The 26,999-nt window shown below is 44.9% G+C and overlaps 2 protein-coding genes across 2 annotated transcripts in view; one reads left to right on the top strand and one right to left on the bottom strand.

Moving 5' to 3' along the window:
• RECQL5 (RecQ like helicase 5) overlaps positions 1-25,214 on the top strand; it is a 39,657-nt gene extending 14,443 nt beyond the window's left edge. The window contains exons 8-19 of the mRNA XM_009279406.2: positions 16,038-16,265; positions 17,803-17,902; positions 18,419-18,455; positions 19,204-19,262; positions 19,410-19,486; positions 19,964-20,057; positions 20,528-20,668; positions 21,136-21,809; positions 22,027-22,105; positions 23,008-23,259; positions 23,788-23,860; positions 23,985-25,214. Of these exons, the coding sequence (XP_009277681.1) occupies positions 16,038-16,265; positions 17,803-17,902; positions 18,419-18,455; positions 19,204-19,262; positions 19,410-19,486; positions 19,964-20,057; positions 20,528-20,668; positions 21,136-21,809; positions 22,027-22,105; positions 23,008-23,259; positions 23,788-23,860; positions 23,985-24,085 (1,915 nt within the window). The 3' untranslated portion in view covers positions 24,086-25,214. The remainder of the gene's footprint in view (positions 1-16,037; positions 16,266-17,802; positions 17,903-18,418; positions 18,456-19,203; positions 19,263-19,409; positions 19,487-19,963; positions 20,058-20,527; positions 20,669-21,135; positions 21,810-22,026; positions 22,106-23,007; positions 23,260-23,787; positions 23,861-23,984) is intronic.
• SMIM5 (small integral membrane protein 5) lies at positions 1,508-12,327 on the bottom strand. The gene is made up of 3 exons (XM_009279405.2): positions 12,217-12,327; positions 3,310-3,463; positions 1,508-1,982 (listed from the first exon to the last, which is right to left on the bottom strand). Exons 2-3 carry the CDS (start codon positions 3,434-3,436, stop codon positions 1,861-1,863), a joined length of 249 nt encoding a protein of 82 aa, XP_009277680.1. The 5' UTR covers positions 3,437-3,463; positions 12,217-12,327; the 3' UTR covers positions 1,508-1,860.
• Positions 25,215-26,999: the final 1,785 nt, after the last annotated feature.

The raw sequence follows: 26,999 nt of genomic DNA, 5'->3' as shown, positions 1-26,999 counted from the left end.
TGTAACTGGGCAGGCAGTAGCTGATACTAGTGCAGTCTTCTGTTGGCAGTTGTCAAGCTGGGGCTCAAATATTTACTTTCTAAGGAACATCCTCATCATCTTCTGCAAAGTTTTTCTTTTTATTAATTTAAAAGTAACATTGGTAGTTTGAGGATTTTTTTTTCTTAATTTTTAGACTGTTCTCTGTGTCACTGGCTGCAGATATATTCTGATGTGCAGCAGTGCAAAAATGCAAAATACCTAAATCTAGTTTCTTTGCAAAAATTGAAGTGCATTAAACACATGAGAAGCTACTGATGTAATGTGTTTTTTACTAGTTTGGGTGCAGGCATCAGAGAAAAGAAGTTGCTTTACAAAGTTTTCTTTTTTTTGGCCTTTCTGAAGAATATTTAAAAGCCCGCTGTTATAAACTTGACAATTCTTTTCTCTCTAGCTAGATGTTGGCTCTGGTATATACATGTGTAATCCCTTTGACTCCTCTACACTTAGCAGTCGGAATACCAGGGTAGAAGATGACTTACCTATACGCATGTAACTTTTTCTACCTTCTCATAAAGGTGGTTGGTTTCACATTTGGGGCTGAAAGACAGACCAGTGGCTTACAGTGTTAGGTGCAGTATGATGGTCTTCCGTTTGGCTGTCCCAGTTATGAAAGTCGTGGCCTGCGCCATAGCCTTGTACTTACATAAATCCCTTTCTGAAGTTCACCAAAGTGTAAACCAAACATACATAGTGGCTGCAGCATGGAAAAGGGATTTATTTGTGCTTGTTAACTTCAGCCGTACAGCCCATTCTTGGCTCTGCTTTGTCACAATGCCTGCTGTCAGCTGCTGCATGTATACCCTGAAGTGATGGTTACCATACTGTGTCAGTCCTCTGAAATGCCTTTGTGTATGCTAATAATCGTACCTTAGGCATAATGTTTATGTCCACTAAACTGCACACAGTGCAGGGAGTCAGGCACACAGGTCCCTCAAGTAAGGATAGGGATTTGTTCATCTCCTGTAACTCCCACGCTCTGTAAGGACCATTCACCTGCGATAAGCAGAAGAGCCGAACCACACAGGGGGTGGGGAGGGAGCATGTTTACCAGCAGAATGATCAAATTAAGCCGTAGCATTGGTGAGTTTTTCCCTTTTGCCTTCATCTTTCTGTTTACAAAGGGTATTGCACATGATCTGATTTTTCTCTTTGGCAATTTCACATCATTCTAACACCGATGAAATAAAGCAGGGATCATTTGTCACCAGCTGTACTCAGAGCCTCAGCTGGCATGTCTGGATCAGAAGATCCACGATTTGTTTTCAGGAGACATCTCAGCTAAACGTGCCTGTCGCAGGTGGCTTTTAAGAGCGCAGGTTTGGGCTTGATCCAAGATGTACTGGGCATGTGGACCTCCCAGTGATGTCAGTGGATTTTGCTAGCGCCCAGCATCATCCTTCTGGATTAACCACTTGTGAAGAGAGTGGGTGCTGCCTAGCATGTGGCAGTGTACGTGTTCTCTGCTTTGGTCTGTGGCTCCATGCTCACAAAGGGAATCCTTGGCTGGCCCAGCTGCAGGGCTGTCATTGGGAAAGCGTGTCTGTTTTCTCAGCAGCATGTGTCTGTGTACCCCCACCCCAGAAGAGAGAGACAGTGATGGTAAAGTAGCATTACCTTTCTGGTCACGCCACGGAGCCCAGCCGTGGCTGTCACAGAATGAAGGAATTCCATGCCGTGATTTCTCCTCCTCTGAGTCATATTAATTAATATTGTTATTGCCATTTTCAGTGAGCTAGCGTAGAAAGTCATTCCCATAGAACTGAATCATGATGTCCATGCATGTCCTTGGTAGTAGGTTGTGTCACCTCTTGTTGCACTTCATGAATGGGTGATGGGGCGGACTTGGATCTTCCTACGTCTGTGGTCAGGACGTCCGTCGCAGCTACAGCAGCTATAGCAGCAGCAACTGCAGGCAATGATCATGAGCAGAAGAACAGTAGCTGGAAAGAGAAGCAAAGGATATTGCTTCATGATGTAGGAGCAATCACTGGAGAGTAACCCTATGTCTCCTCCAAGTTGTTTGGTGAGCAGCAGAATGAACAAAGCCTGGTTTGTTGTCAATTGTTGGGTTTTTTCCCCCCCTATGTCCCCACCTCCCTCCTCCTAAGTTCCTGCTCCCTCGTATTAGTTATCTATGTTAATCTGGACAATCATTACCGGATATTTCATGATCTTAAGAGATCCAACTCTCCCTGTAGTTGTGTCAGAAGCAACTCGAGAGAACTTGGTTAGTCAAACTGGCAATTGCATGTCTGAAGAGTGCATGCAGTGTACCCTTTAATGAGGATAGATATTCGTGACTGGGTTGGCTTTATTCTTTCTTCTGTATTTAGCTTGAGAAAATAGATACTTCAAACACAGGATTTTGTTTCGCAAAGCAATAGGGTAACTTATTGCTATTCTACACTGGACGTAATGGTTGGTATTGGGAGGGATATGTTAGTTTATCTGGAATAGAAAAGGATGACATGCTTAATCCTGCAAAACACATAAGAGTGCGTGAACGTGCACGTGTGTGTGCATGTGTTCCTTAAAAATCTGGAGCTGGGCTGCCAGGTTACTGGACCTGTGGGGAACCAGCTGTAGGTATGAAAAAAATAAAGCAGCAGGTGTGTTTTTCTGAATTCCAGCCCAGGGAGGAGTGTCCAGGCTGGATACACACCCTTCCTTTTGGCTGGGAGCAAAGTGTACCTCTCTGAGGGGGAGGGCCTGCCTTCCTTCCTGCTTGTTTTCCTATTGTCTAAACAAACTTCATCCCCCTTGATCAAGCAGCTTTTTGTTATTCCTTCCATGCCATCCCCACACAGAGCAGCAGGAGGGATTTTGCCATTACCAGAGGAGAATAAATAGGCTCATCTGAAGCATCCTGGCTTCCGCTGAACTAAGCACAGGAATGACACTCAGAGTCTCAGACTTGAAGTGTCTTCCGCGGCAGTGAGATGCCCTAATACCATTTGTCGTAAACTATCTCCTATGCATCAAAACATTGCAGCAGCTCTGGATTAGTTATAATATTGCTGTTTAAACTAATGCTTAAATGTGAGAGCTTTGGGGAAAGCTATACTGTTGCCTATTGTGCTCTGCATGCGTGTAGAGATACACATTGAGTATTAAAAAAATTACCTAGAAATTAAACTGGGCCTCAGAGTACAGCCTGGAAAACAACTGCCAACAGCACTAACCCACCAACAAAGACTGTGGAGCAAGCTGCCCCCATAGAAGAGAAGAGACATTCTGATACCCCTTTGCCTCCACCGATAAACTCACCAATAAACAGAAGAACCACACAGAAGGACACAATCTCCACTGGGTCAGCCTTGGGCAGTTTCTGGAGCTTAAGGAGAAACTTCTCACCAATGGTTTGCATTTCCTTCAGAAAGCCTTCAGAAGACATTCTGGCTCAACCTCTCCAGGCTTTATGCTGTAGAAGAACCAAATAGAGAATAAACCTTTTCACTGACTAATGCTAGGAAGCTGCCAGCCTTCTTATAGAGCTGGTGATCACAAGGAAAACAAGTTTATCTGGTCTCAGTCCTCGTTCCCAGTAGCTAAGGTGGAGGACTATTAATTGTCTACGTGTTCTGGCACTGTTTTAATTTCAAAATCTGGCTTTGAGGGTGCTTTTGTCAGCTGCACTGTTAAAGAGAGGTGAAACGGTGTTTCTTCTGAAAGGACACTTATTTCAGCAGGCGTAGAGTTAGAACTGGACAGTGTCTGCCCTTGGCTTTCACCCAGTGAAAGCAATTATTTTTTTTCCAGTTGTGCTAACTTGTCCTTCCAGAAAGAAATGCAGTTCTAACTCGACTTGAATTCCAAATGCTGAACTCCAGTGGAACATAGTTTTCAGGGTTTTTTTACTGAGTAAGACAAAGTAGACCCCTTTGAAGACTTCCTGCACTAAAAGACGTGTATGAGGCACTTAGGGACATGGTTTAGTGGGCATGGTGGTGTTGGGTCGATGGTTGGACTCGATGATCTTAGAGGTCTTTTCCAACCTCAATGATTCTATGATTCTATGATTCAGCTACAGAAAGCCCCTTCAAAAACTAAGGCGCTTACTTCAACACCTCACTACAATACCATTAATAATGTTTTATCAACCAGTTTTACTGAATGGTGATATTAAGAGCTAAAGTCTGTGTTCACTGGGGACAGCTGGATGCTTTTCGAGTTCTTACAGATGACTGCAAGTTTTATATGGTAAGCTAAATGTAGCTTTTTTTTTTCTTTTAAGCCACAGTCTATTCTAATGGAGCAATATATGAATCAAACAGTGGATGTCCACCCATCACTGCTGGTGATAAGCAAAGCAAAAGCCTCTGGATCTCTCGGGGAGATACCTCCCTTGTGGAGCTAATCCCTCCTGCCCTGCTCAGTAATCTTACACCTTCTTTATTCTCAGAAAGAACAATCACCAGGAACTATTGTTACTGAAAATATTATTAGTTTAGTCAAAGTTAGGTGCCTCAGTTTTGCCACCAGTATTTGCTGTTCTTTTTCCCCATGAGCAAAATTTTGGAAGGCATTGCAACAAACAAGCTTGCATGAGAGCTATGGAAGTTCAAATTTTGCTTCAGTCAGTAACTGGAAGAGGATATTGTTGAGAAATATCCATAGTTTTGCCTAAAACAAGTGTTTGGACAGGTCAACACTTGGATGGATTGTAACTCCTACGTCATTGTTATATCAGAATATACTAGCTTGTGTGTATTGTAATAGTCAACACTGGTTTATGGGACTTGAATGTTGCAATTTAATATCCGAGTCTTGGTGATAACACCACGCCAAGTGACCAAGACAGTACTTCCAGAATAAGCCAGCTAGTTCATTACTGCACATCTGGTTTGGTTACTCAAAACAAATGGATGCTTGGAGTTCAGTTTTTCTAAACACACTGAGGACAGAGAGACCTTGCTGTTTCTTTGCATGCTGGGCTTAAATACTACAGTGCCAAGTTAAATTACATTTTGTATGTTTATGCAATTCAAAAAGGGTTTTCTTTGTTCTTTTAAATCCAAGCTAAGGAATAAAAATCGGAACCAGCTGGTTTCCTAGGGATGGGTGTGGATGGAAAATCTACATCTACAGAAAGATCTCTGTGCAACTTAGCAGGGAGGCATAGCTGTGGCCTTTTGACCTGAAAAGGTCACTTTTGAGACTAGGGTTAAATAGTTCTTTCCAGATGATTGCTGTACCCCAAGTGAGCTGCTCCAGAAATGGCTGCTTTATCCTTTGCACACTGCTGTGGGATTCTGTGTCAGCAGGTTTCCAGTTTTGTTTCCATTCCAAGAGATGGCGGTGCAGGCAGAGGTGAAGTGATTTGTGTTTTCTGCTCTTGGCTCTAGAAGAAAAACTTTTTGAAAAAAAGTAAGTATTTCTGGCTCTAACATTCTGAAAATGTTTGTTCCCTTTGGGGGTGTTTCTGCCTGCCCAGAAGCTCTCCTAGTAAGGAATCTGCTGTAACCTTTTGTCCCATGCTTTGGGCTGCACCAGAAGCAGCAAGTATAAGAGCTAGGCTTCTGAAGTTTGGGTATACAGTGTAAAAATTACCGATTAGGATTGTAGAACTCCACGTGGATTAGCAGAGTGCCTAGCCTAAAATGATAAGAGCTTGTCATCTCAGTAATGGACATTCCTCTGCCCCATGGTACCTGATCCGGAGCTAAGTGAAGGAGTCTTTATTCTAAAACTTGCAAGGAATGTTGCTTGTTTACCTTGGTTTGAACTTCTTCAGGGACAAAGTTTGATGTTGGTGGTGCGGTCGCCAGCCTACCTATGAGGAAGCAAATGTTTTTCTGCTTGACTGCACTTCTGACTGCACACTGGTTCTAAGGGCTCTTGCTGCTTTGGGATTTCTGCTTGTGGAGTGTAACAAAAGGGTGAAGAATAAATCACTTCTTTAAAGAAAAAAAAAAAAAAAAGAAAGTAAAACTCCCCAAGAAAGCTAGTTGTATTCATGGACTTTTGTATCTTCCATTCTACTTGTGATATAAAGTCTTTGGTCAGGACTAGTTTTGATTGTGATCTTTTTCCAATTGATTTCAGCAGAACCAAGATCTTACCCTAGAGATTAGCGTAAGGGTAAGGCTAGTGCTGTGTGACTTAAGGCAGATGCATAAGACAACTTGTTTATCTTCCTCATGTACAACACAACAGCGATGACATTACTTACAAATTTCAGAGTGGAGCCATAAAAATTAATTCTTTTTTTTTTTTTTAATTATACTGTGTTCAAGTAAGCTCCCAGTCACCACCAACAGTAGTAAAGGCCAGGTGGTGCAGGGTATTTGGTTGAAGCAGTAACTGTAATGATTATTATTAAATAATATTATTATTATTAAAACAGGCAAGTCCTGAAACTTAAGGTTGTAGGTCTTAACTGACAGTTTACTTTCTAAGACTGGAGTGCTGTTCTAGAGCCTAGAACAGCCAACCAAGTTGGTACCTCACAGATTCTGTGGGGTTTGGAGCAAACATAATTGTCTGCCAGTGTTTTTCTCAGTTGGGAATTTCTCCTTGCTCATTGTCCTTCCTCAAAACCACATCCACTGAGGATGGGAACCCTCCAGAGCAGAGGAGACAGGGCTGTCAGGGCAGCAAAGCTGATGGAACTCGTTACGGAAGAAACGCTGGATGACCACACTGCAACGTAGTCTTCATAACGCATTGTCAGACTAATGTCATGAACTTTTGCTCCATAGCTGTAGCTAGAGATCATATGAAGTGAAAATAGGGTGGAGAGAGGCAAGATGAGAAACTCTCATAGAAAAGAAAGTGAACACAATGCTGATGTCTTGTGATGGGCAGTTTGGAAGTTCCTGCTGGGGTGGGGTGGCAGCCTGAAATTCGTGGTTCCAGCTGTTTCCTCTTCTGGCTGTTTTTAAAAAATAACTGATCTATCCAGTGTTGCCAGGGGGACTAGATCATCAAATATTTCTGCCTTCTTCTATGTTACAAGGCCTGGCAGGGGAGGGAATAAAACAAATCTTCTAATTTGGGTTTATTTGTTTTTGAGGAAAAAAAGGCCAAATCTGCCATGTGCTATGAGTTGTTAGCTTTGGTTGAAAAGAGAGAGCACAGTAGTAATGCAGGGGGATGCCTAACTGCAGGTGTGCTGCTCAGCTGCAAGGATTAGATGATCCTTTAAAACCAAAGAAGCATGCCCTATGTTTAGGGCTTCTGTAGAGTTAGATTCCCAGAAAGTGCTAATACTTGTTTTTAATGCAGATTCATCTTGCTGTGCCCACTGAATAAAGCTGTGAAAATTGCTATAATAGCACTGACATTATCTTTCTGAACTGTTTTAATGGACTTATGCCATACTGAAGCACTCAAAGAAGTTGGCTGCTCAGCCCTTTTGAGAATAAAGCCATTAAGAGGCCTCAATCTAGACATTCAAGAGAAAAGCCTTGGTCAGGGTTTCTTTGTACTGTGAACTGGCTGTGTGTGGTAGCTTCCAGGCTTCAAGCAAGCAAAAGAGCTTTGGGATGACCATGTAAGGTAGGGTCCCACATCCCTCTGCCTTAAGCTAGTCAAGTTGCTGTAAGTATTTTGGAATTGATGTAGATTGATCTGGTTTTTTTGGTCTGTCTTTGGTTTGGAAAGCTGTATCCTATCTGTGTACCTACACAGGTGCATCAAAAGTTGAACTGTAGAGAGTGGGTGAGCTTAAACTTACTGCTGAGGAATGAGACACTTGTTTTGTCATAACCCTGGTGGCATTTGAGCAGCCTATCTCAGTGCAAAGAACATGAATTTGAGTTTGTGGTTTAGCCCCAGGACTGGAAGTTAGTAAATGCAGGCAGTCTTCCTGGCCTGCCAGCGATGCTTAACTAGTGTGACTTTGGATAAGTCATCCCATCCCTCTGTTGGGTGACTTCATCCCTGCAAAGCAGCAGAACATGTAACCACCATCAGAGGTTTGTTTTCTATTTGTTGTGTGTCCAAGTCTCTAACATGCTCTGAAATCTTTACATAGAAAGACAGTAAGTCCCTGGTTTTGTTGCAGTTACAAAATGAAATGGCCTTTGCTTGCTAACTGCTTGCTTCAGGCACTGAGCCCGTTTAGGATGAAAGTAGATGAAAGCATGGCTTCTACTCTTCATTGCTCCTTGCCCAGTCATGCTCCGCAGGGCTTATTTCTCTTGACATGGCCTCCCAATCCATTGGTTTTACTGTGCTCCCTCCGAGAATCTTTGCTTGCGTGGGTTTGTTGCTACAGTAATCTAAAAATGGAGACAGAGCTTTGGAGGGGGGAATCTGTTGGTGGTGCCCTGAAGCTGCCAATGCCCCTAGTCCTAATGCAGCAAGTCCCAGCGAAGGTGAGTTCGATAACCTCTGCTATGCTCATTGCCCTTAGCAGCAGTGCTCCAGAGACCTTACAAAGTAGGACCTCCCTGATGTGCCCGAGCAAGCAGAATGCCAGGGCAACATTCTCATTGCAACGTTGCCTTTTTCCCAAGACTGTGGCTGTGGAGGAGCAAATACTTTGTGGTGTTCTTACTCAGACAAGTCAAATCAGTTGGTTGAAATTGGACCAATACAGGGATGGGTAGCCTGTATGGATTGTGGTAGCTTATTTGGTGAGAAATCTTAGAAGGCAATCCCAGCCTCATAGGAAGGAGAATGCTGAGCAGCTGAAGGGGAGTGGATGTTTTTCATTCTGGTCTAAAACTTCAAAATAAACTCTGACTGTATTTGGCCACTTTCTTAAGAACACGAAGGCTTGGCCAGTTTCTAAGCCTACCAGCTTTGTTCTTGGTTCCTGAAACGTGCTTCTGATTTCATATGGATAAGGTCTGCAATGCGTCCTGTCCTAAAACAGTGCTGGGCTGCTAGGTGTTGTTACAGTTTAGATGCATTTTGGCAGAACATGTAATAATTGCTGTACGATTGTTTATTGTTCTAAGTTTGTAATGTACTTCTGAGATGAAAAGAGCTATAGAAATGTAGTCGTATTATCAGTGCATGGTTTTTCCTCATCATTGTTAATGCAATGTTTGCTGCCATGACTGTAGTTAACCAGCCATGTGAATGTTAACTATAGTTCACAGATAAGCCCTTTTTTCCTAAAACAGGAGTGAATGGAGCCAGACAGACCTATAATTCATTCCCAAGCAGATGAAAATAGTTTCCAGTATCAAGAGAATTCAGCTTTTTAACAGCACACACCCAAACTGGTAAATTGCAGCTCAATGCCATGGGAGAAAAGCTTTGACTTTGTCAGCTGGCCTGGAAAAGAAGGCCACACATTCTTTCGTATTATAAAGCTGCCCTGACTGGGTAGCCATTTGGCTGGAATACCCTGTCATCTCCACCACCCACTATTTGGAGATTGGTTTGAGGCAGCACCATAAATGTTCCTTCCCTCCCCTACAACCTAGTATTAGATTAATATAAAAAGGTACTGAATTCCCTGCAATAGCAGTTTGAGAAGCTGAGGTACCCAGTGGGGCACTGAGCTGAGAGTCTCTACACGTCTATAGAACATGCTGGTTTTCTCCAGTCCATCCCACAAACAAGTCCACAAAACCCCATGAGAGAATTCCTCACTACTAGTCCCATTTTTAAAAATGGGGAAACCAAAGCACAGAGCCATCCAGTGAAAGCAAAAGGTCAATTTTAAAAATAAACCTGTAGCTCTTCTACAAGAGAACTTTTTTTAGGGTTGCTGATGCTTTAATCTAGCCTGAAAGTCTATTCTAATATTAGCAAAATAACCATTTCCCAGGAAGCTGACAGGGGTAGCTGTGTGCCTGCGAAGGCTTTGTAAATAGTTACTTCACAAACACTGGGATCTATCAGTAGTTTGGTGTTTGAGGTAAGGCAGCTGGAGCCCCCTGAGAGTGCTGGAAACACGTTCTCCATCTTCTTTCAGCCACCACTGTGTCCTGTCCTTGACTGGTCTCAGACCTACAGGTCTCAGAAATGACATGCATTTTTGAGTTTTTTTGAAATATGCTGGTCTAATCCTAGTAAAGATGCTACTTGGCTGTAGGAACTCAAAACTGAAGGCTACAACAGCTGCTTCCTCAGAAGAAGCTGTTTTGAACCGTATCAGCTGTGGTTGCGCGGGGTAGTGGTGAGAGCCTGCATGGAGGCGAGGGGTGGGTGCTGCTCTCCTCACCCAGCTCTCTCACAGTCTCTTACGGTCCCTGCCGTCCAGCGTGCAGCGCTCTCGCTGGCCCACTGCAGGCTGTGTGGGTCAGGGGGTTGTGTTACAGAAAGGATCTGCTCTATCAAACTTGGTTTATTTTGTACCTCCACTCCTATAACCACTTTTGCATTGCAGTCAGGCCAAGAGGCCCGTGCACTATGACAGCTGTAACACAAGCCATGTCCTGCTTCTTTTATCCAGACATGTGTTTCATATTGCTTGTCCCCCCCACCCCCCGCATACGTACAACACGGCTGTGGCTGGACAAGCCCCCAGCCAAACCCATTAAGATTTTCTTTTGGCGAGGAAAACTTGGCATGTTTCTCTCCCTCCCTCCCTCCCTCCCCTGCCCTTCTCCCCTTGCTCCTCCCTCCTTTTTTTTTTTTTTTTTTTCCCCTGTGGCCGGACAAGCCCCCAGCCAAACCCATTAAGATTTTCTTTTGGCGAGGAAAACTTGGCATGTTTCTCTCCCTCCCTCCCTCCCTCCCCTGCCCTTCTCCCCATGCTCCTCCCCCTTCCTTTTTTTTTTTTTTCCCCCTAAACTTTGTTTTTCCCGTACGTTATTTGAGAAACCATCTTAACTGCAACAAACAACCTACCGCGACCCTTCATTAGCAGGGTGGAAACTTCCCTCCATCCCCTTTGAACCTAGGGCTAGACTGGAGGTGTGTGTAGTAAGTAAACTTTAAGTAAACTTAACTACTAGATCTTCTCACACAGGCAGTTCCAATTCGGTGTTTGTACAACACCTAGGTCAGAAAGACCTGCCTGCTTCCACGTTAATGGGAATAGAGAGAAGTGGAAATACCTGATCCTTAACATTCCTCCCTACAGGCATATGTAGGATAGGGAAGACATCCTTATGTGAGAATTGGCTTTCTGCCTCTCTCCCTACCTGTTTGTAAACAGCTGACTGCCCACGTGCCTCCTGGAAGAGGCAAGGGGTCCCAGCTCAGTGCTAGGAGCTGCAAGAGCTTCCAAACAGAGTAATCAGCTTCAGATGGCAGAAAACAGGGGCTTATATGGTCAGTCTGCTTGCCAGCCCCTTCCCACACCCAGCAGCAAACGGAGATGGGAGTACAGGTTGTGGGACACCTCTCTATGTAAAACTAAGGCTTACAGTGGGTAATTTTGTGTATTTGGCAGTTCCTTTTCCTCTTCTTTCCCTTTCACTGCATTCAGACCTGACGGTCTTGTTACTGTAAACCACAGCCCATGTATGTGTATGTATGTGTTCTCTCAGAGCAGTGGTTTCTCATGCTGTTTTGAATAGTAAACCAGCATCTGTGCCTGATACACTAGCTGATTTTTTTTTTTTTTTAAATGCTCTTGTTAGAAGCTGTGTAAAATCTTTCAATTTATTTCTATTGGACACAGATGCTTAACTTGCACAGTGTGCTAGTTCCCCGACCAGAGTTTGTTTTCAAGCTCTCTGTTTGCTTCAGGATTTGGGGGATAAAACTTAGCTCCAGCTGGGAGGAGCTCTGGAGAAATGCTGTGGCTGGTACCCACTTAGTTTCGCATGTGCTTGCCTGTGCTGGCAGCTACTCGCTAACGGCACATACACTACTTGAACAGAGGAGCAGACCAGCTCTCTTGTCCACACTAAGTATTAATATATCAAGTCATCACTGTGGAGAATGCCCTGTGCTAGACCTGCTTATCAGCTAAGGTCACATTCCATAACAGCAACAGCAAAACGAGCAGACAGCCTTTATAATCAGCGAAGAAGTTGCTTACTCCTGCTCTGACTGTCGAAGCAATGCAAGGCTGCAGGCTGGATCCTTTTGTTAGCGGTACGGCTGCAGCGCAGCTTTCTGCAATCCTGTTAAAAGCTTTTCTCTCGCCACCTTTGCTCCTGAGTGTCCCTTGCAAACAAATTCAGGCTAGCGAGCTCTGCTCAATGGCTGATTCTGCAGTTCACCATACAGGGCGCTACAAAAGCTCCAGCTACTTGCTAACTAGCTGAATGTTAAGGTGCTACGGTTGACCGAACACCAGCAATAGCTCAGCCTTACCCCAGCCGCGCCGCGAACTCTTCTTCTCCTCTTGTTTTTCTTTCTGTCTTCTTAAACTTTCACGTCATCTCTCCCCTCATCCTGGCTTGTGTCTCGCTCCTCGCTGGGCTCCTCTCCGCTCTGCTGCTGACAGCCAGCTGTTGTCTCTGCCTTTTTTTTTGTTATTGGTTGTCCTGGAGATAGGAAGTTTCGTGTTACACGTGTGCCCGGGAGGGCGGGCGGGCGGGCGGCGAGGAGCCGCCGCGGGCTGAGCCGGCCGCGGCTGCGGACTCCCCGGAGCGCCCCAGTGCCAGCACTTGTTTCTCGCTTCCTCTGCCCATCTCCTCCTAGCAAGGTCTCTTCTTTTTTTTTTTTTCCTTGTAATTACAGCTTTTTCTGGAGCGGGGCTTGAATTGATTCTCTCCTTGCGATAGTTTGGGTGTGTGTTAAAGCAATTAACTTTTCTTTATGCTGCCCAGTTTCCTTCCGACTCCCGGGGGAAGGAGCTTTTCTCTCGTGTTCTTTGAAGGGGCAGAGCAAGAAATTGCAAGGACAGTGCAGCATGGTCTGCCACTGACAGGGGAGCAGGGCTGATGCTGGGGTGGTGAATTTTCTCTGCGCCCTTGGTCAAGTCATTTACTCTCTTGATGCCGTGGTTTTTGCTTCTTTTATACTGGGCACAGCTGATACCCACTGTCTTGTCTCAGAGGGTTGTTGAAGTTCAGCTGATATTACAAAGGATCCAGTCCTTCAGACAGGTGCAAAATTATAATTCCTCATCAACCTCATAATTTGCTCTTCTATTTGACAAACCTCATTAAATGGCTTTTGTTCAGCAACTGGCATCTACGTAAATAATTTGTCCTTGTATGATTTTTGTCTTTTTAATGCTTTCATTTCTTGGCTTTACTCCAAGACTTGCTGGGGTTTTTTTCCGGGGAGCTCTTCTGATGAGGCTGTGTACCCTTCTTTGGCTCATACGAGGGAATGCTTTTTTCTGGTATGTTTTGGGAGAGGCAGAGCTTCTTTTGGGATATGTGACTTTGCTTCTTCTCTGACTGTCCATCTGTTTCTACTAATTGCAGGAATAGGGCTCCTGTTTTACCCGGCGTACAAAAGCAAGGAATACCAAAAGGAGACATGGTGCAGGCAGCCATGTGGTCAGTTTAGCACTTTCCTGAAATGTATTGCCACAGACAAAAGCATGTTAATAAACTTGTTTGTTATTTGCTTTTCATCCTATCCCATGATGTCAAATCAGGGTAGGGTGTCTCAAATGAAATAATGATTTTGTTTAGACATTTTAAAGACCAATGGTCAGCTCATACGTACTCCTGTTGAAGGGTGGGGGAGGCAAATAATACAGCTGCATATTTAAAAGATGAAATAATTTTAGGACATGTATAATAATACAAACTACCATTAATTTACGTAAATTGGCTCTCCATCTCGTAGGCATTAGTCAGGTGCTTGTGTGACTCGGGAAGTTTTCCCACCACATGTCAATGCATAACCGGCTATGTTTCAGGACCTCTTGTGTTCAGTTAAGCATTAATCCAGTGGTTACCCCCAGCATCCCTATTGGTAACTCTGGTTTTGGCCTTTTGACTCTAATTATAGGACTGCAATCTTAGTTCTGCAATTGAATTTCTGTTATGACCCAACTCATGAGCACCACTGGCTGAAGTGGGGCTGCGGCCCCGATTTGGGTAATTCTGCAGGAAGATACAGGCAGTTACAGGAGGCTGGACGGAAAGGGCTTGGCATTACAAGCCTGATGGGTTAGAAACTAGAACCTCTCTAAATTCCAGTGACTTCAGAGCTGATCTCTGCTTTCACCAAAGCCCTCCCTTGGGGCATCTCTCTCGTTTGCATTAAGGGACAGAGGTGTGTGTGGACATCCCTCCCCAGCATAAGCCTGGTGAGTAGGCTGTAGGAGGAGAGGGCTTGACCATTACTGTATGCCTCGGTTAACTCTAATTTGGATCAGTGCGCGTGAGAGAGACATGGACTAATGAGAATGCCTGCCTGTTTTCTTTTGGGCAAACAAAAAGCTGACTTGCAGCTCGCTGACATTTCTATAGTCACGTTGCATTGGCAGGACAGGCAGCACCAGTAGTTCTTTCGGAAAGGCAGGACAAGGGGATCGAATGTGTTGTCCCCATCCTGGTCCCCCCACCCTTCCCCACCATGTGAAAGGAGCTCTTTGAGTGCAAGACGAGAGTGAGTCAGTGCGGCTCTGCAGGGGGATATAAAGCCAGCTTTGTAGTAGCCCTCTCTAGGCTTTCAGTGCCCTAGACCGTGCAGTGCAACATCACCCTGTTGCAGCCCTCCTTACCTGAGCAGCGCCAGGTCCTTCATGCTTCAGCACACACATTTTATTGCTCTGGCGACAGTAGTCTGTAACCTGCTGCTTTGCTGCTTCGCTCGTTCTTCTGCTTGGTAAATTAACCTCCCAGGCCGTGGGAATGAGTGAGCCAGCTGCTGCTGTAGACCCTTGCAGGGTTTGTTTGTGATGCTTTGGTAGACATGCAGTTATGTTCCCCCCAGACACGCACATGCACGCGCACAAGAAGCAAACTGCGTTTGTTAGATCTCTGGCAAGTTCAGACATGCCTTAAAGGGTTTATTATAAGGATAAATGAAGTGCTCACGCTCTTACTTTTCCCCTCTGTGACCTACTTTTTGCCGATGAAGTTGGTAAGCCAACTAGGGCACTCCTTGGTAGAGAAGAAAAATCTCCACTTTGTTCTTCCTTGCAGTAAAATAATTATCTTCTAAAATAACTCTTGTTGCTGCTTGGCTGCAGGATTTGATCTCTAAATGCCTGATGAAGTGTTTCTGTGTATCTAGCATCAGCATTTTGATTAAGAGACAACTGGCCACCTCTGCTGTGAAACCCAAGTTTTAAAAAGCTCCTCTAAATTCTGCCCACTTTCTTAAAAAAAGAAAAAAAGTAACCGCCTGGTTCTTCTTTACCTAGCGGAATCAGTGTCTTCACTGGTATAAGCTAGGGAGCGCTCTAGAAGAGAAATTACTTCCTGCCTGTATTGCTAATGAGCATGTCTCTGTCACCAAACTCTTTTTTACATACCCAAAAGCACTGATGTCTGCCAGAAATCTTTTGAAGATTCCTGGAAGAATCTAATCATCTTCACACAGCTAGTTTGCTAAGGCTGGTAGAACTGGTTGTGCAATACTGTATGAGCAAATGGACTGGTTTTCACGGATGTAGGACTCTACCCGAACTTTGGCTGCGTGTGTTAGCAGATCGAGACCCAGGCTGTATTATCTGAATAGTGCTCCCTTGTGACCTCAGTCTGGACTCTATTTCCGTGACTTAATTGACATTCCTGTTTCTTCACACATAGATTTGTTCACCTTCAAACCACAAACAATAAAATCGGAAGCTCTCCACTGTGAAATACACAAACTACTCTGAACTCTGAGGTGTAGGGATCAACAGGACCTCTTTACATATTTATCCTAGAGACATTCTGGTTGGACATGGAATATATTTGGCCAACAATGCAGCATTAATAATTGCATATTTCATCCACCGTGCCTTTTGCAGATCTCAAAGATCTGAAAGCATTTAGCAGAAGAGATTGACACCACTGTTTGTTTTACATGTGGGGAAGTGGAGGCAGAGAGACCTTAAGCAGGGTGCCAGGAACAGAACCCCAGTTCTGCTCCAGGGCTTAATCCCTGTGATTCCTACTGGAATAGGCATTCTCCGCAAAAAAAGACTCAAGTCTTTATCAAAAGACGCCTTGCATTTGGAGGGTGGAGTTGTTGTCAATAAAAATAATTACCAGATCATTTTCCCTTTTGTTTCCTAGATGTCGCCATGCTGCCATAGCGAAGTACTTTGGCGATGTCACCCCACCGTGTAACAAGTGCTGTGATTACTGCAAGAACCCAGGGGCAGTGAAAAGGCAGCTGGAGTCACTGGAGCGCTGCAGCAACAGCTGGAGCAAAACCTGCATTGGGCCCACAGGTTCCTCCTGGGATAGCTATGACCCAGAGCTGTATGAAGGCGGGAGGAGAGGTTGCAGAGGGTTTAGCAGGTCTGTACTTGGTAGCTCAAACTCAGCTCATAGAAGCTATCAGAGAGAAGAGAGCATCTCCCAGCTGCAGGCCCAGCCACTCCTATTTTTTCAGCACATGTTTCTATGTGGTGGTATTTTCCTGTAACTTCCTGGCAGCAGGAGCTGGAATTTAATTTTCCACACGCTTTGGCAGCCTTGATCACATTCATGTCCCAGAGAGCCAAAAGCTGTTTTGACTGACCTAAGAATTGCCCTGCAGAATGTAATTGGTTCAAGAAACTAGCCTGAAATTTTTTGAAAGCAGTTAGTGGGCTCAGCCCGTTCACAGTCACAAGGATCAAAAATGTTTAAATTGAGACCAATGTGACAGCAAGGTATGACACGATCCAGGGTTCAGTCCTGACTTAGTATGGCTGTGGCCATATGGCATTGCATGTTTAGAATAATTAATAATAGCAGGCTGGGGGGCCACTGACAGGACTTAGTCATCACAGAGGATGTAGTGGAGTGCCAGCATCAGCTGCTTCTGCAGATTGCTAAATTTTTGTGTTTCCCTATCAGGCTGACAGCAAAAGGAAGATGTGCAGTGGGAAACATAATTAATTCTGTAAAATGCTTGGCAGTGTGGAGATGACAACTTCCCTTTCTCCTTGTTCTCTGGCTGAGTTGCAGCGATTGTGCAGCTCCACCAGGATGCAAGTTTCATTGCCTGCACTGCCCGTGAAGCTCTGCCAGGATGTGCAGCGCTGTCAGCTGGCCTAGCCCTCTGCTTTACCTTAAACAGCTTGAGACTGGTAGCTTTGTTCTTCGGGCAAGTCCAGCTGAGTCGGAGGAAACTGGTGTACTTGTGACCTATGCCTGTGTTTGATCTCAGGACCTGAGAAGACACGGCCAATGCTGTTGTACAACACACTGTTTGCCACTTGATTTATTGAACCTCTCCATGACTTGGTTGTAGCTTTGCCTTGGAAGTTGTAACGGTCAACAGCCTTAAAACTCTGATTTGTGATACCTGGAAGTTTTGGCTGTGACAGCTGTGGAAGGCAGTAAACTCTTGGGCTACATCTGGCAAGAATCAGCTGATGCATTTCAGTGTATTAGTGATGGGGATTTCATTTAATACAACAGTCTGTGAACAACTGAGGCTGAGGAGTGGATGCTTTGCCCTTTCTGCCATCTCTGCTCCAAAAGCAGTAGTGACTGACAGATGGAGTACACGACGAAAGGCAGTGACTACTCAACCCTATGGGAGAAACTGGCAGAGCTTCTGAAATGGAGCCCTCCATTCTCAGAGCACTAGTTACGTGCTACTAGTTCACGCTACTGCTTACTAATTCATGGGATTAGCAAATTCCATGAATTTTTGGAGGACACTCACTCACTGTCCAGGTTGAGGGATAGTAGTGAAACTAAAAGCTAAGACTTGTTCAGAAAGGATGTGAAATATATCTTCTTTTGTAAATACTGTGATGACCTAGGCTTTCCAAGGCCTGTCCCCCAGTTCATGCTGCAGCTACAGAAATGTTTATTCCTCCTGTTTTCCTGCCTTATCCAGCTATGATGAAGAAAGCAGTGGGAATGGGGATGAAGCCAGTGAAGAGAGTCGGAAACGGGAGTGGAACAACTTCTACAAAAAGCAGATGAGTCTGCGCAAAGTGAGTTGGTATCCCTTTGTAAGAGATTCACAGATTGTTTTCTATGAGCTTGTCTTACAGACATAAAGACTTCCAGGCACTAATGAAAGTAAATTATTGCATCTTGCTGTTGCTTGCTCTTTTTTTTTTTTTTTTTTTTACTATTTGTATCTCTGCTTTTGCTGTGTTCTCCATATTCTGGGTCAGTCCCATAATATGAAGGAACCCAGCTTATTCATGTACTGATTTCTCTGCAGTGCTAATCAAGAAGATCCTGTTGTCTTTAACATCTCTGATATTAGTAAAAACATTTCCCCATTCAGCTTCTCTTGCATATTCCTATAGCAAATGTGAACTTTTGGCTTTGATTCTCATCCTTTGTCTCCTTTACTCCACTTTGGTGCCTTTTCAGTACCTCTGTAACTTCACAGCATTAATTTTCCCTGGAGCAGGGATATAAAATGTGTCTCTTGTGCTTCTAGACCTGCATGTGGTTGCAGGAATGGAAATGTTTGACTGATCTTTGTTTTCTTCCAGGGCAAAGAACCAGAAAAGGAAGATTTTGTTCCTCCAAGTAAATACCTTCTTTGATTTATAGTGGGTTTTCTTTAGGAGAAGAAAGTCTTGTATTTTGCAGCTGCGTGTAATTTATATAGCGTCAACACTAGAGGTATCAATCCCTAGGCACAGAGGTTAGGCTTTTGGCCGTGAAAGCTTAGCTGGAGGAGATGGATCAGAGCTTTAGCTTTGGTTGGGGTGAGGATAGGGAATGCATCTTTCTGAACAACTTCTCCAAATAAGTAGGCTATTTCTGCAGTGGTTATGCAGCAGTATTCAATTGGGCTATAAGGAAACTGCTGAAAAGCTTTGCCATTTGTAACTGTGCTACTTGGGGCCCGGTCTAGCAACACAGTTCTGACGCTATAGTAAAAGAATACCTGGTAGTTCATGTTACTCTATTCAGCCTCTCTATTTTTGGTTGGTATTGCGAGGAGCGGAAAAGAGTTGAGTTTCCTAAGAGCTGGGATTCCTTGAAAAAGGGTTTCCTGAGATGGGGAGGTTTTGGAAAGCTGTTAGTCATAAACTAGCAAAGTAGACGTTCTCATCCAGAAAGAAAAATCTCACTTTGGCTTCTGCCTAGTCTTTCAGAGTTTGTAGCTTCTCCAGGTAAAAAGGGTGACGGTAGTGCTCCTTGGATTGACTATGCAGGCAGGAGTATGCCAAGCAGTACTGGACTGGCACCCTCCCAGTGACAGTTGAGATGTACTCCATCAGCCCCAGCCCTGCTATGACGCCTTTTCCAAATGTGTCTTCTGTGGTAGGTGCCGACTGCCCCTTGAAGGACGCCTCCAGCAGGAGAATCTCTAAGCTCACAGTGAGGGTAAGAAAGGCTGGTTAACATTCGGTCTTGTTGACTTGCAAAGAACAACAAAGATTCTGCCTGCCTTGTTCTTACTCCTTCAGGGATGGAAGTCCAAGGGGCACTATGACTTTTGTAGAGTATGTTTGAGTATCCCATGTTTCCTAGGGACGGGAACACTGCTTGAAGATGCTGGAAGAAGCTTTGAGCACCAATCAAAAGGTTCCAGCAGCAGGAGAAAAAGGGTATGAGAGAAAAGGGGCAGCATATCGAGTCCCTTAACACAGGGTCTACTCTTCCCTGAGCAACATTACCACTCTCAGGGAATACCTTTTTGAGTTATTTGGTCCGAGGACATAGTTTCACTTAACAGCATTCTTCTTGTAGTGATGTTCAGGATCAGATATGAGGATTCCCATGTCCGATTCTGCTAAATCAGCTTGATCCTAGGAGTTGCAATTCTTCCCTGCCCCACAAGATGGGGATAGTGTGCTTCTCAAACTGAGCAACTGGAGGACTTTGATTTAAAACTGTTTTCACGACCCTTTCTGTTCTCCAGCAATTCACCGCTGCATCCCTTAGGACTTCATTGGAAGTTATTACTTATTCTTGCACCAGAGGGAGTGAATTTTGTACTTTCTTGGGAGATGCTTAAGCAATAGTGCTCCCTTTGCAGATATAGAAGTGTGTCTTGCCAGAAATCACCCCACCTTGTGTTACAGGTCAGACCCTCATGCCTGTGCTGTGAAGCTGGAGTATGAAGCTTTCCAAACCAGTAAAATGGCTAACTCGTACAAGGCAACTGTGCTAAAGAAGGTAGGGCCATACGTCTGCTGCTGTTCCCTTGAATGTGCTATGGCCTCAGCTCGAGGGGAAATAGGGTAGAGTTTGTGTGGGAAAGATGAAGGAGAAGCTCTGCTTTGCCTTGGATGTCTTCCAAATCTTTCTTCTTGATTTTGTTTCCAGGAGGGCCCAGAATCACGTTGGTTTCACATCTTTGTTGGCTTTGCAGGCTTTGGAAACCTACATACCAGTGCAGGCTTATCCAAATATCCTCTAGGTCTAGCAATAAAGGGAATGGGGAGTTCCTCAGACTGTCACTGACAATAGAGAAGCCTTGGGTTAGGTTAGCTGGTTGCAATAAGTCTCTCTGAAGATGTTTCTGTTCTTGAGATAGATGTCTCTCCAGGGGAGACATGTTTTGCCACTATGGCTTTTAGTGTGTACAGAGGCAGGAATGCATAAAGATTTCTGGCCATTAGAGAACATTTCTGTTCTCTTTTCAGGTAGCAGAAATCAACAAAGCCTCAAAACAAGGAGAGCTGTTCTCAGTCTTTGGGTCCAGAACTGGTGGCAGCAGCAGCTTAGAAACAAAATCTGGGTCTCCAGGAGAAGAGGACTTCCTCCCTGCATCCCAGGTTTACTCGGTGAGTGAGTACAGATGGGATGGACAAGGAGGGAATGGTGTGCTTTGTCTATCTGCTTTTTTATAATTTTATTTTAGGTCCTTTGTGTGGCCATAGCTGTATATTTCTATTGGAATTGCTTTCCCTGTCTGTCCTTTGGTTTTGGAGTGAGATCAGCTAGTCATACTGGTTCCTATTAGTGAATATAATCTATGTGCAGGCCACACATCAAATAAGTTTTACTCGTCTTGCTCTAACCAAGGATGCTGTCTGTTTCCTTACTGTGGGCCGGTGACTTTAACCTAATCCATTTCCCTGATGTCTCAGTTGATGGTTATGATGATGAGTGGGTTTTAGAGCCTTCCCCAGCTTACAGCTGTACACACTGGTGTATTGTATACAGAAACTTAGCTCCTTTCAGGGTTCTGCATACAGGGCTTCCTTAATGCTCTCATATTCAAAATTTCTCCTTCTTCCTTTCTTCCTAGTTCAAACCCAAGCGTGTGGGAGCAGGATTTCCAAAGAAATCCAGCTTGTTCCAGACAGCTTCAGAACTGCTGAAGGTCCAGGAGGAGAGCGATGCAAAGCCTGTCAAAAAAGAAGTAAATTGTCCAAATGGGCAAGACAACGGCAACTGCAGTCTGGAACTGGACACCAGAAACCCTGTTCTCCAGAAGAAAGAAATAGCAACCAAAGTAATGTGTGAGAGTGGTGGGGTAGAAGTACTCCCTCCTGAAAAGAAGGGACAGCAGCCCAGTCCAGACACAAAAACTGCCCTTTGGGATAGCCCTACTACGAAGCCCAAACCCAGCAAGAAGCAGCAAATGCTCGCAGAAGCGGCTAAAAAAGAATCGCAGGATATTTCCAAATTCTTCTCCCTCTCCAAAGGTGGGTCTAAAGCCAAAAGTTGCAGCTCAGCAAAGGAAGATGGCTGTTCTGCAAGCACACTACCTCAGGTTTCTTCTCAAAGCATGCGTCAAGAGAAACCAATACCTCAGGAAAACAAAGATGTCTCTGGAGAAGATGTGACTGGACAGTCCCAGGCAGAGAATGAAGAGCTGGGAGAGACAGAAGTAACACTGGCTGAGAGAGAGGAGGATTTTAAGACCCAGCAAGCAGCTGAATCTGAACTCCTTCAGGAAGAAGTTGATGTAAAATCCAGGTAAAATCTCTACCTCTCTGCTCCCTGTGTTGCCCTGTTAACAAGCTGCAGAGCCCCACCAGCCTTGTCCTGGAAACTGGGAATCTGTATTAGATCTCTAGGCTGGTAAGGGAGACTCTTGCTTTACCATGGAGTCTTGTGGCCACTGACAGTGAATGTAGTAATATCTTCACTGTGGAACGATTGAAATTGGCCTTCTCTCCACTCTTCCCACTAGTGTTCCTGAAAATGTCGCAGAAACTGAGCTAACTGTTGTTGGGGAAGGTGAGTGTGGGAAGCGACCAGGATCAGATGAGGTAAGACTTTAATGGATGCTGATTTCCTCTATTTCTTCTGCTCATCTTGAGCCAAGTTTCTCTCTGGGAGCAACGCTCCTGATCTGAACTTCACCTGATAGTGTTATTTATCTGGGGAGGGCCCAGCTGCAATTGCAGCAGGGAGGAGAACCGTAGTTGCACTGCACTCCCGGAGTCCCCCTGCCGCCCGCTGGGCCAGTGCCAGCAACTCAGACTGCAGTGAAAAGCTTCCCCTCCGCTCTGCTTTGTTTCCTCTTCTCTGCAACACATGTGACCGTACCCTTGCTGGTGGCTTGCCTGGAATGAGTCTCTCCACCCACTCTAGATCTGTAGCTAACTATAATTAGCAAGCTGCTTTCTCAAGTCAAGGGAACAACCACAGGCCGATGACGCACAGGACCACTCAGAAGCAAACCATGCTCACAGCCTTCCTTGCCATTCAGTCTCTGGTTCTGCATTCGGCATCTGAGACCGCCTGGTGGCTGTCTCTACTGAACAGTGCGATTTTCTCCTTGCTCTTTCAAATTGAGCCAGAGTGTGGCACTCCTGAAGTGGTTGATTCTTCCTGAGGGGTGTATTCTCAGCAGACATCCTGGGAAATCTTTTCCTGTTGGTTTTTCCTGTATAGGATGAGGTCTAGCAATTAGCTGCCCTAATAAGAGCACAGGGTAATTTTAAATGTGTTAGTCTTAAAGGGTTTTTCTTAAAGTCCCTTTGTGTGGGAAACGGTGTATTATGTCTGCACAGCAACATGGGTTACACAGATTCCTGCATGGTGTTCGCTATAGGGAGAGCCTGCAGGATGCTGCAAAGATTCATGTTCTCAGAAGGTTGTGGCTGCTTGGAAGTGTAATGCTGCCACAGGAATTGGTGGGTTTGGTTTTCTTCTGTCCCATTTCCAGGATATGGAAAGTCCTGCAACAAAGCGGCTACGGACAGTGGCAAAATCTTCTATTCTGTCCCAGCCAGAAAGCAAAAGTGTTGGTCCAACAAAGAAGAAGGTGACTTTTGATCCAAACTTATCACAGTGTGATAAAGAAGGAACCAGCAAGATCGTACAGCCAGTGACCAAAGGCATGTCCCTCAAAGAAACAGCAGACGTCGTTGTCAAATATTTGACCCCATTCTACAAGGGTGGCAAATTTGCTTCCAAGGTAGGGCACAGCTCAAGACCCTCTCTAGCAGAAGGAGACTGCATCTCCCTAGTGATCTGGGGCCCTAAGAAGGGGCAGATGATCTGGATACCACATTTCATTTCCAAGTCACATCTTGGTATGTGCTGTTTTAATGACTCTAGGTGCAGCAACTTGCCTCTCCCAAGAAAGGGTTTGTGTGTGATTCAGAGTGGCATCATGTCGGTTCCACACTTGTTTGTGATTGTTCATGTTTTCACACTAAACTCTGGCAAGTTTTTAAAACCTCCCACCTGTGGAGTGGCAACAGATCAGGTTCAATTCTGGTGTAGTTTATTTGATGTGTTCTGAAAGGCAGCATGCGTGCGCGTGTGCTTCTCCAGCACTGCAGGGTCAGGTGTATTCGCAGGTTTGCAACACTCCTGTAGTCTAAATCTATGAATGGTTTGTGCTAGAGCCAGCCTGTGCTAAGGGCAAGACAAATGCGGAAACAGTCTGGTGAGGTAACCGATGTCTGCTTTCTGCTCTTTATCTTCCCCAATTCTGCAGGATCTGTTTAAGGGCTTTGCTCGGCACCTGTCTCACTTACTGACTGAAGAGCAGAACCCTGCCCGCAAGACTGGTGAGTTGGCAGCTGGGGAGAGCACCAAGAATCCTGGGTTCTTTTGATGCTAAATGGGGTGATGTCTTTAGAGGGGGCAGATGTCTTAAGTATCATCTCAAAGGTGGTGCTTCCTCTCTTGCAGTGAAGGAGGAAGCACAGAGACTCATCAAGGAGTTTTTCAAAACAAGGGTCAGGTGTGAGAGTGAGACAGACTGGCAGGAGCTGCAGAGCTCAGAGAGCTGATCCTTGCATCGTGTTGGCTGTCTTCCTTCCTCCGGCAGTGGGACCAGGGGATCTTGAAGAACTCAACCATGGAGGGTTTCATGAAACTGCAGAAATGAGCTTTCTTTTCCCACTGCATTTTTGCTCACTTCTGTCCTTAGTGACACGCACTTCCAGGAAACCAGTTTCCATGAACTTATGGAGCGTTTCTCCAGTAACTAGGGCGCTGAAGCGCTCTAGTACGTCTTGCCAAGAGGTGTGAAGTCTGCATCTGCTGTGTAGGTTAGGGGCTGCTGCCTCAGATGTTCTGCAGTGTCTCCAACCTCTACTCCCTGCAGCAGTCTGGGAAGGGCTCAGACTTTCCAACTGGGAGTCTGCTTTGGGATGGCATCTTGCTTCCTAAATGGCTCCTCCCCTCGCTCCCATCTCTTAGTTCTTATTTCAGTGTTACCAAGAGAAGCCTTATGCTACAAGTTCACATGCTTTGCTCAGGGCTGCCAAGGATGAGCTTGATGTTGAGTTCCTGGATGGAATGTTTTCCCTTGAAGGGCAGGAGGGGAGCGTTTTGTTTTTACCATGCAGGCAATGCCTACTTTCTGAAGGTGGAGAAACTCGGATTCTTTTTCTTTTAGTCTGAACTTTTTTTTAACTTTGTCTAGTTCTGCCTGGCCTTTAACTTAAGCGGTGATGCGTTTTCAGTATTAACCTCTCCAATAGTGGCACCAAGGTTGCCAACACTTTTCCAGCATTTGCTTGTAACCCCTAAAGCCATATTTGCTCCCTGTGCCTCACCCACAGTCTGCAATACAGAGGGCAACGCTGCTGTTACAACTGGTTAAGGTACTGCTGTGGCCCTCAAATTGACACTGTGGTGCCTCTGCTGCTATATTTATAGAAGGACCTGAACCTTAGGGTATCAGCGGGCTTGAAATAACCTGATTCCCTGGCACAAGTCCTTTCTGTTGGGTTTTTGTTGGGTTCTGCCTTTGTTCCATGCACTATAGAGGCTGGTGACCTCAGGCACTAGTGCTGCTAGAGGAATCTGCAGCCTGAGAGGCCATCAAACAGGTTTTGGACCACTGTACTCAACAGATGGGGTTTTTTTTTAAATGTACTGAAGGGTATGTGCAGAACTGACAATAAAACAATGTTATAGCTGCTGTGGACTCTTCCTGAAAGCTTTTTTCTTACCAATTAATTATACAGACTGGTCTAAGATACATTAAGACTCCATCACTGTGAACACAGCCCTGAAAGCTCATTTCTTATCTGAACAGACAGCTAATAAATGCAAGCCTGGGATGAGATGGATGGGAAGCACGTGCCAGCAGACACCTCCAACCCCTTATAGTTGCAGGACTTCTCCAGCTAGAACCAGAAGGAGAACCTGGAAATGTTGAACTCAAAAGTCACTTTCATCTTCAGCTTGCTCTGCTCACTGGAGGACAAAGGACTTTACAAGAAGCCTTTTACACAATAGAAGTATTTTTCAGTTGCCTGCTGGCTTCTATTTTACCTTCCCATTAAAAATCCTGTTTCATCAGCCACTTAAGTGGGGTTACTATCTCTCCGGAGTCCAGTGCTTGTAGAGTTCAGCTGCTGTCTAGGTGAACTTCTCAGAAATGCTTTGTCTTCTAACTCAGGGGCTCTGGAAAGGGCTGGTTAAGGCATGGGGTTGTGTGACGAAATGCTTTATCACAATGTGGGGCATTTCTAACCAGATGAGCTGTGCTTCCATGTAAGGCAGCAAAAGCTCAGAGAAAGCAAAGGGGAATAAGGATAAGCTGATCTTCAGAGATCTTCTGTATTCCTTTCTTTCACGTCACTGCGGTGCTTTAACCAGCCTTGCAGTAGCGCTGTTGAAGGAGGAGAGTGGAACATGCTTCACCCTAAGACCTCACAGGCCACAGCGAGCAGCACTTGAAGGGAAGTTCCTGACAGGGAAGATGCTGTGGCTGGTGAGGTGATGCCAGCAGTAACAAGAAGCTAACTGTGCATCATGGCTTGCACTAAGCACCCTCACATCTATCCCATTCCCAGCTGACAGCGACAACCTTTTCCTCAAGCTTTGCCGGTTACCTGCAGATCAGTCTTCCCATGTTAGATGTAAACCAGTATCTGTCACATCATAGCATCAAGATCTCTCTACGTGATTATTTTATTGCAATCTCCTAAAGTGCAGATACTTTTCAGTTCAGTAGGATAGCTGTAGCAATAAAAATAAATTAAGCATTTTCGTACAACCCAGGACCCTCTACTGTAATACAAGTTCCATTTGAATACGCTTTCTCCATGAGCATGGAGCCATCATTTAAGTATGACAGCTGCACGGACACGACTGACTTCTTTATACTACAGGAAAATTTAAGCATAAGAAATTAATTAACAATAAACTTTCTTACCATTGCAGCTCAATCTGTGCCCCAGCATATGTGTTAATTGTGTATTAACACTGATCTGCTTTGCAATTAAGATGCTTTCTACAAGCTCCTGCTTCACAAATCCTGCTGCAGGGCCTCTTGCATATCAATACAGAGAAAAAGCTGGCCTATAGAAAACACCAGCAGCCAGTGCAGTCATTTCATAGCCTCAGCTTTGCATTGTGATACACAAATCTCTAGCAAGCAGTCTTTGCTTATGTTAATTAATTCAAAAAAGAAAAGAACAGTCCCAGACTGCATAGCTTGAAGGTAATTGCTTGCATCTGTTCAGCTGCTCTGTGTTGGAAAAGGTTATGAAGAAGCAATGGTATGGAAAGGGTGTCTTGTGGTTTGTTTAGCCAGTGCATGCATCGCTTCAAGGAGGAGTACTTGGGGGGCTGAATGGCAGGTCACAAGGGGTGAGATTATGGTCCGGTCCATCAACAAACACTGTGGTGGCAGTCTTGGAAAGCAGCTGTCTGAGGTCATGGACGTCTTTTGGAAGAATCCTCTCC

Source organism: Aptenodytes forsteri, unplaced genomic scaffold (genome assembly GCF_000699145.1).
Source record: "Aptenodytes forsteri isolate BGI_AS27 unplaced genomic scaffold, ASM69914v1 Scaffold243, whole genome shotgun sequence".
Classification (NCBI taxonomy): domain Eukaryota; kingdom Metazoa; phylum Chordata; class Aves; order Sphenisciformes; family Spheniscidae; genus Aptenodytes; species Aptenodytes forsteri.
The sequence above is the reverse complement of the archived record's forward strand: the minus strand, read 5'-3'. Positions and strand labels throughout refer to the sequence as shown.

Bases quoted from the DNA above. Each gene is read 5' to 3' on its own strand.
- SMIM5 (XM_009279405.2), bottom strand. From the start codon at position 3,436: ATGTCTTCTGAAGGCTTTCTGAAGGAAATGCAAACCATTGGTGAGAAG. The intron at 1,983-3,309 runs GTGAGTTTATCG...TTCTCTTTCCAG, and splicing joins TGTGGTTCTTCTGTTTATTG to CTACTGTTCTTCTGCTCATG.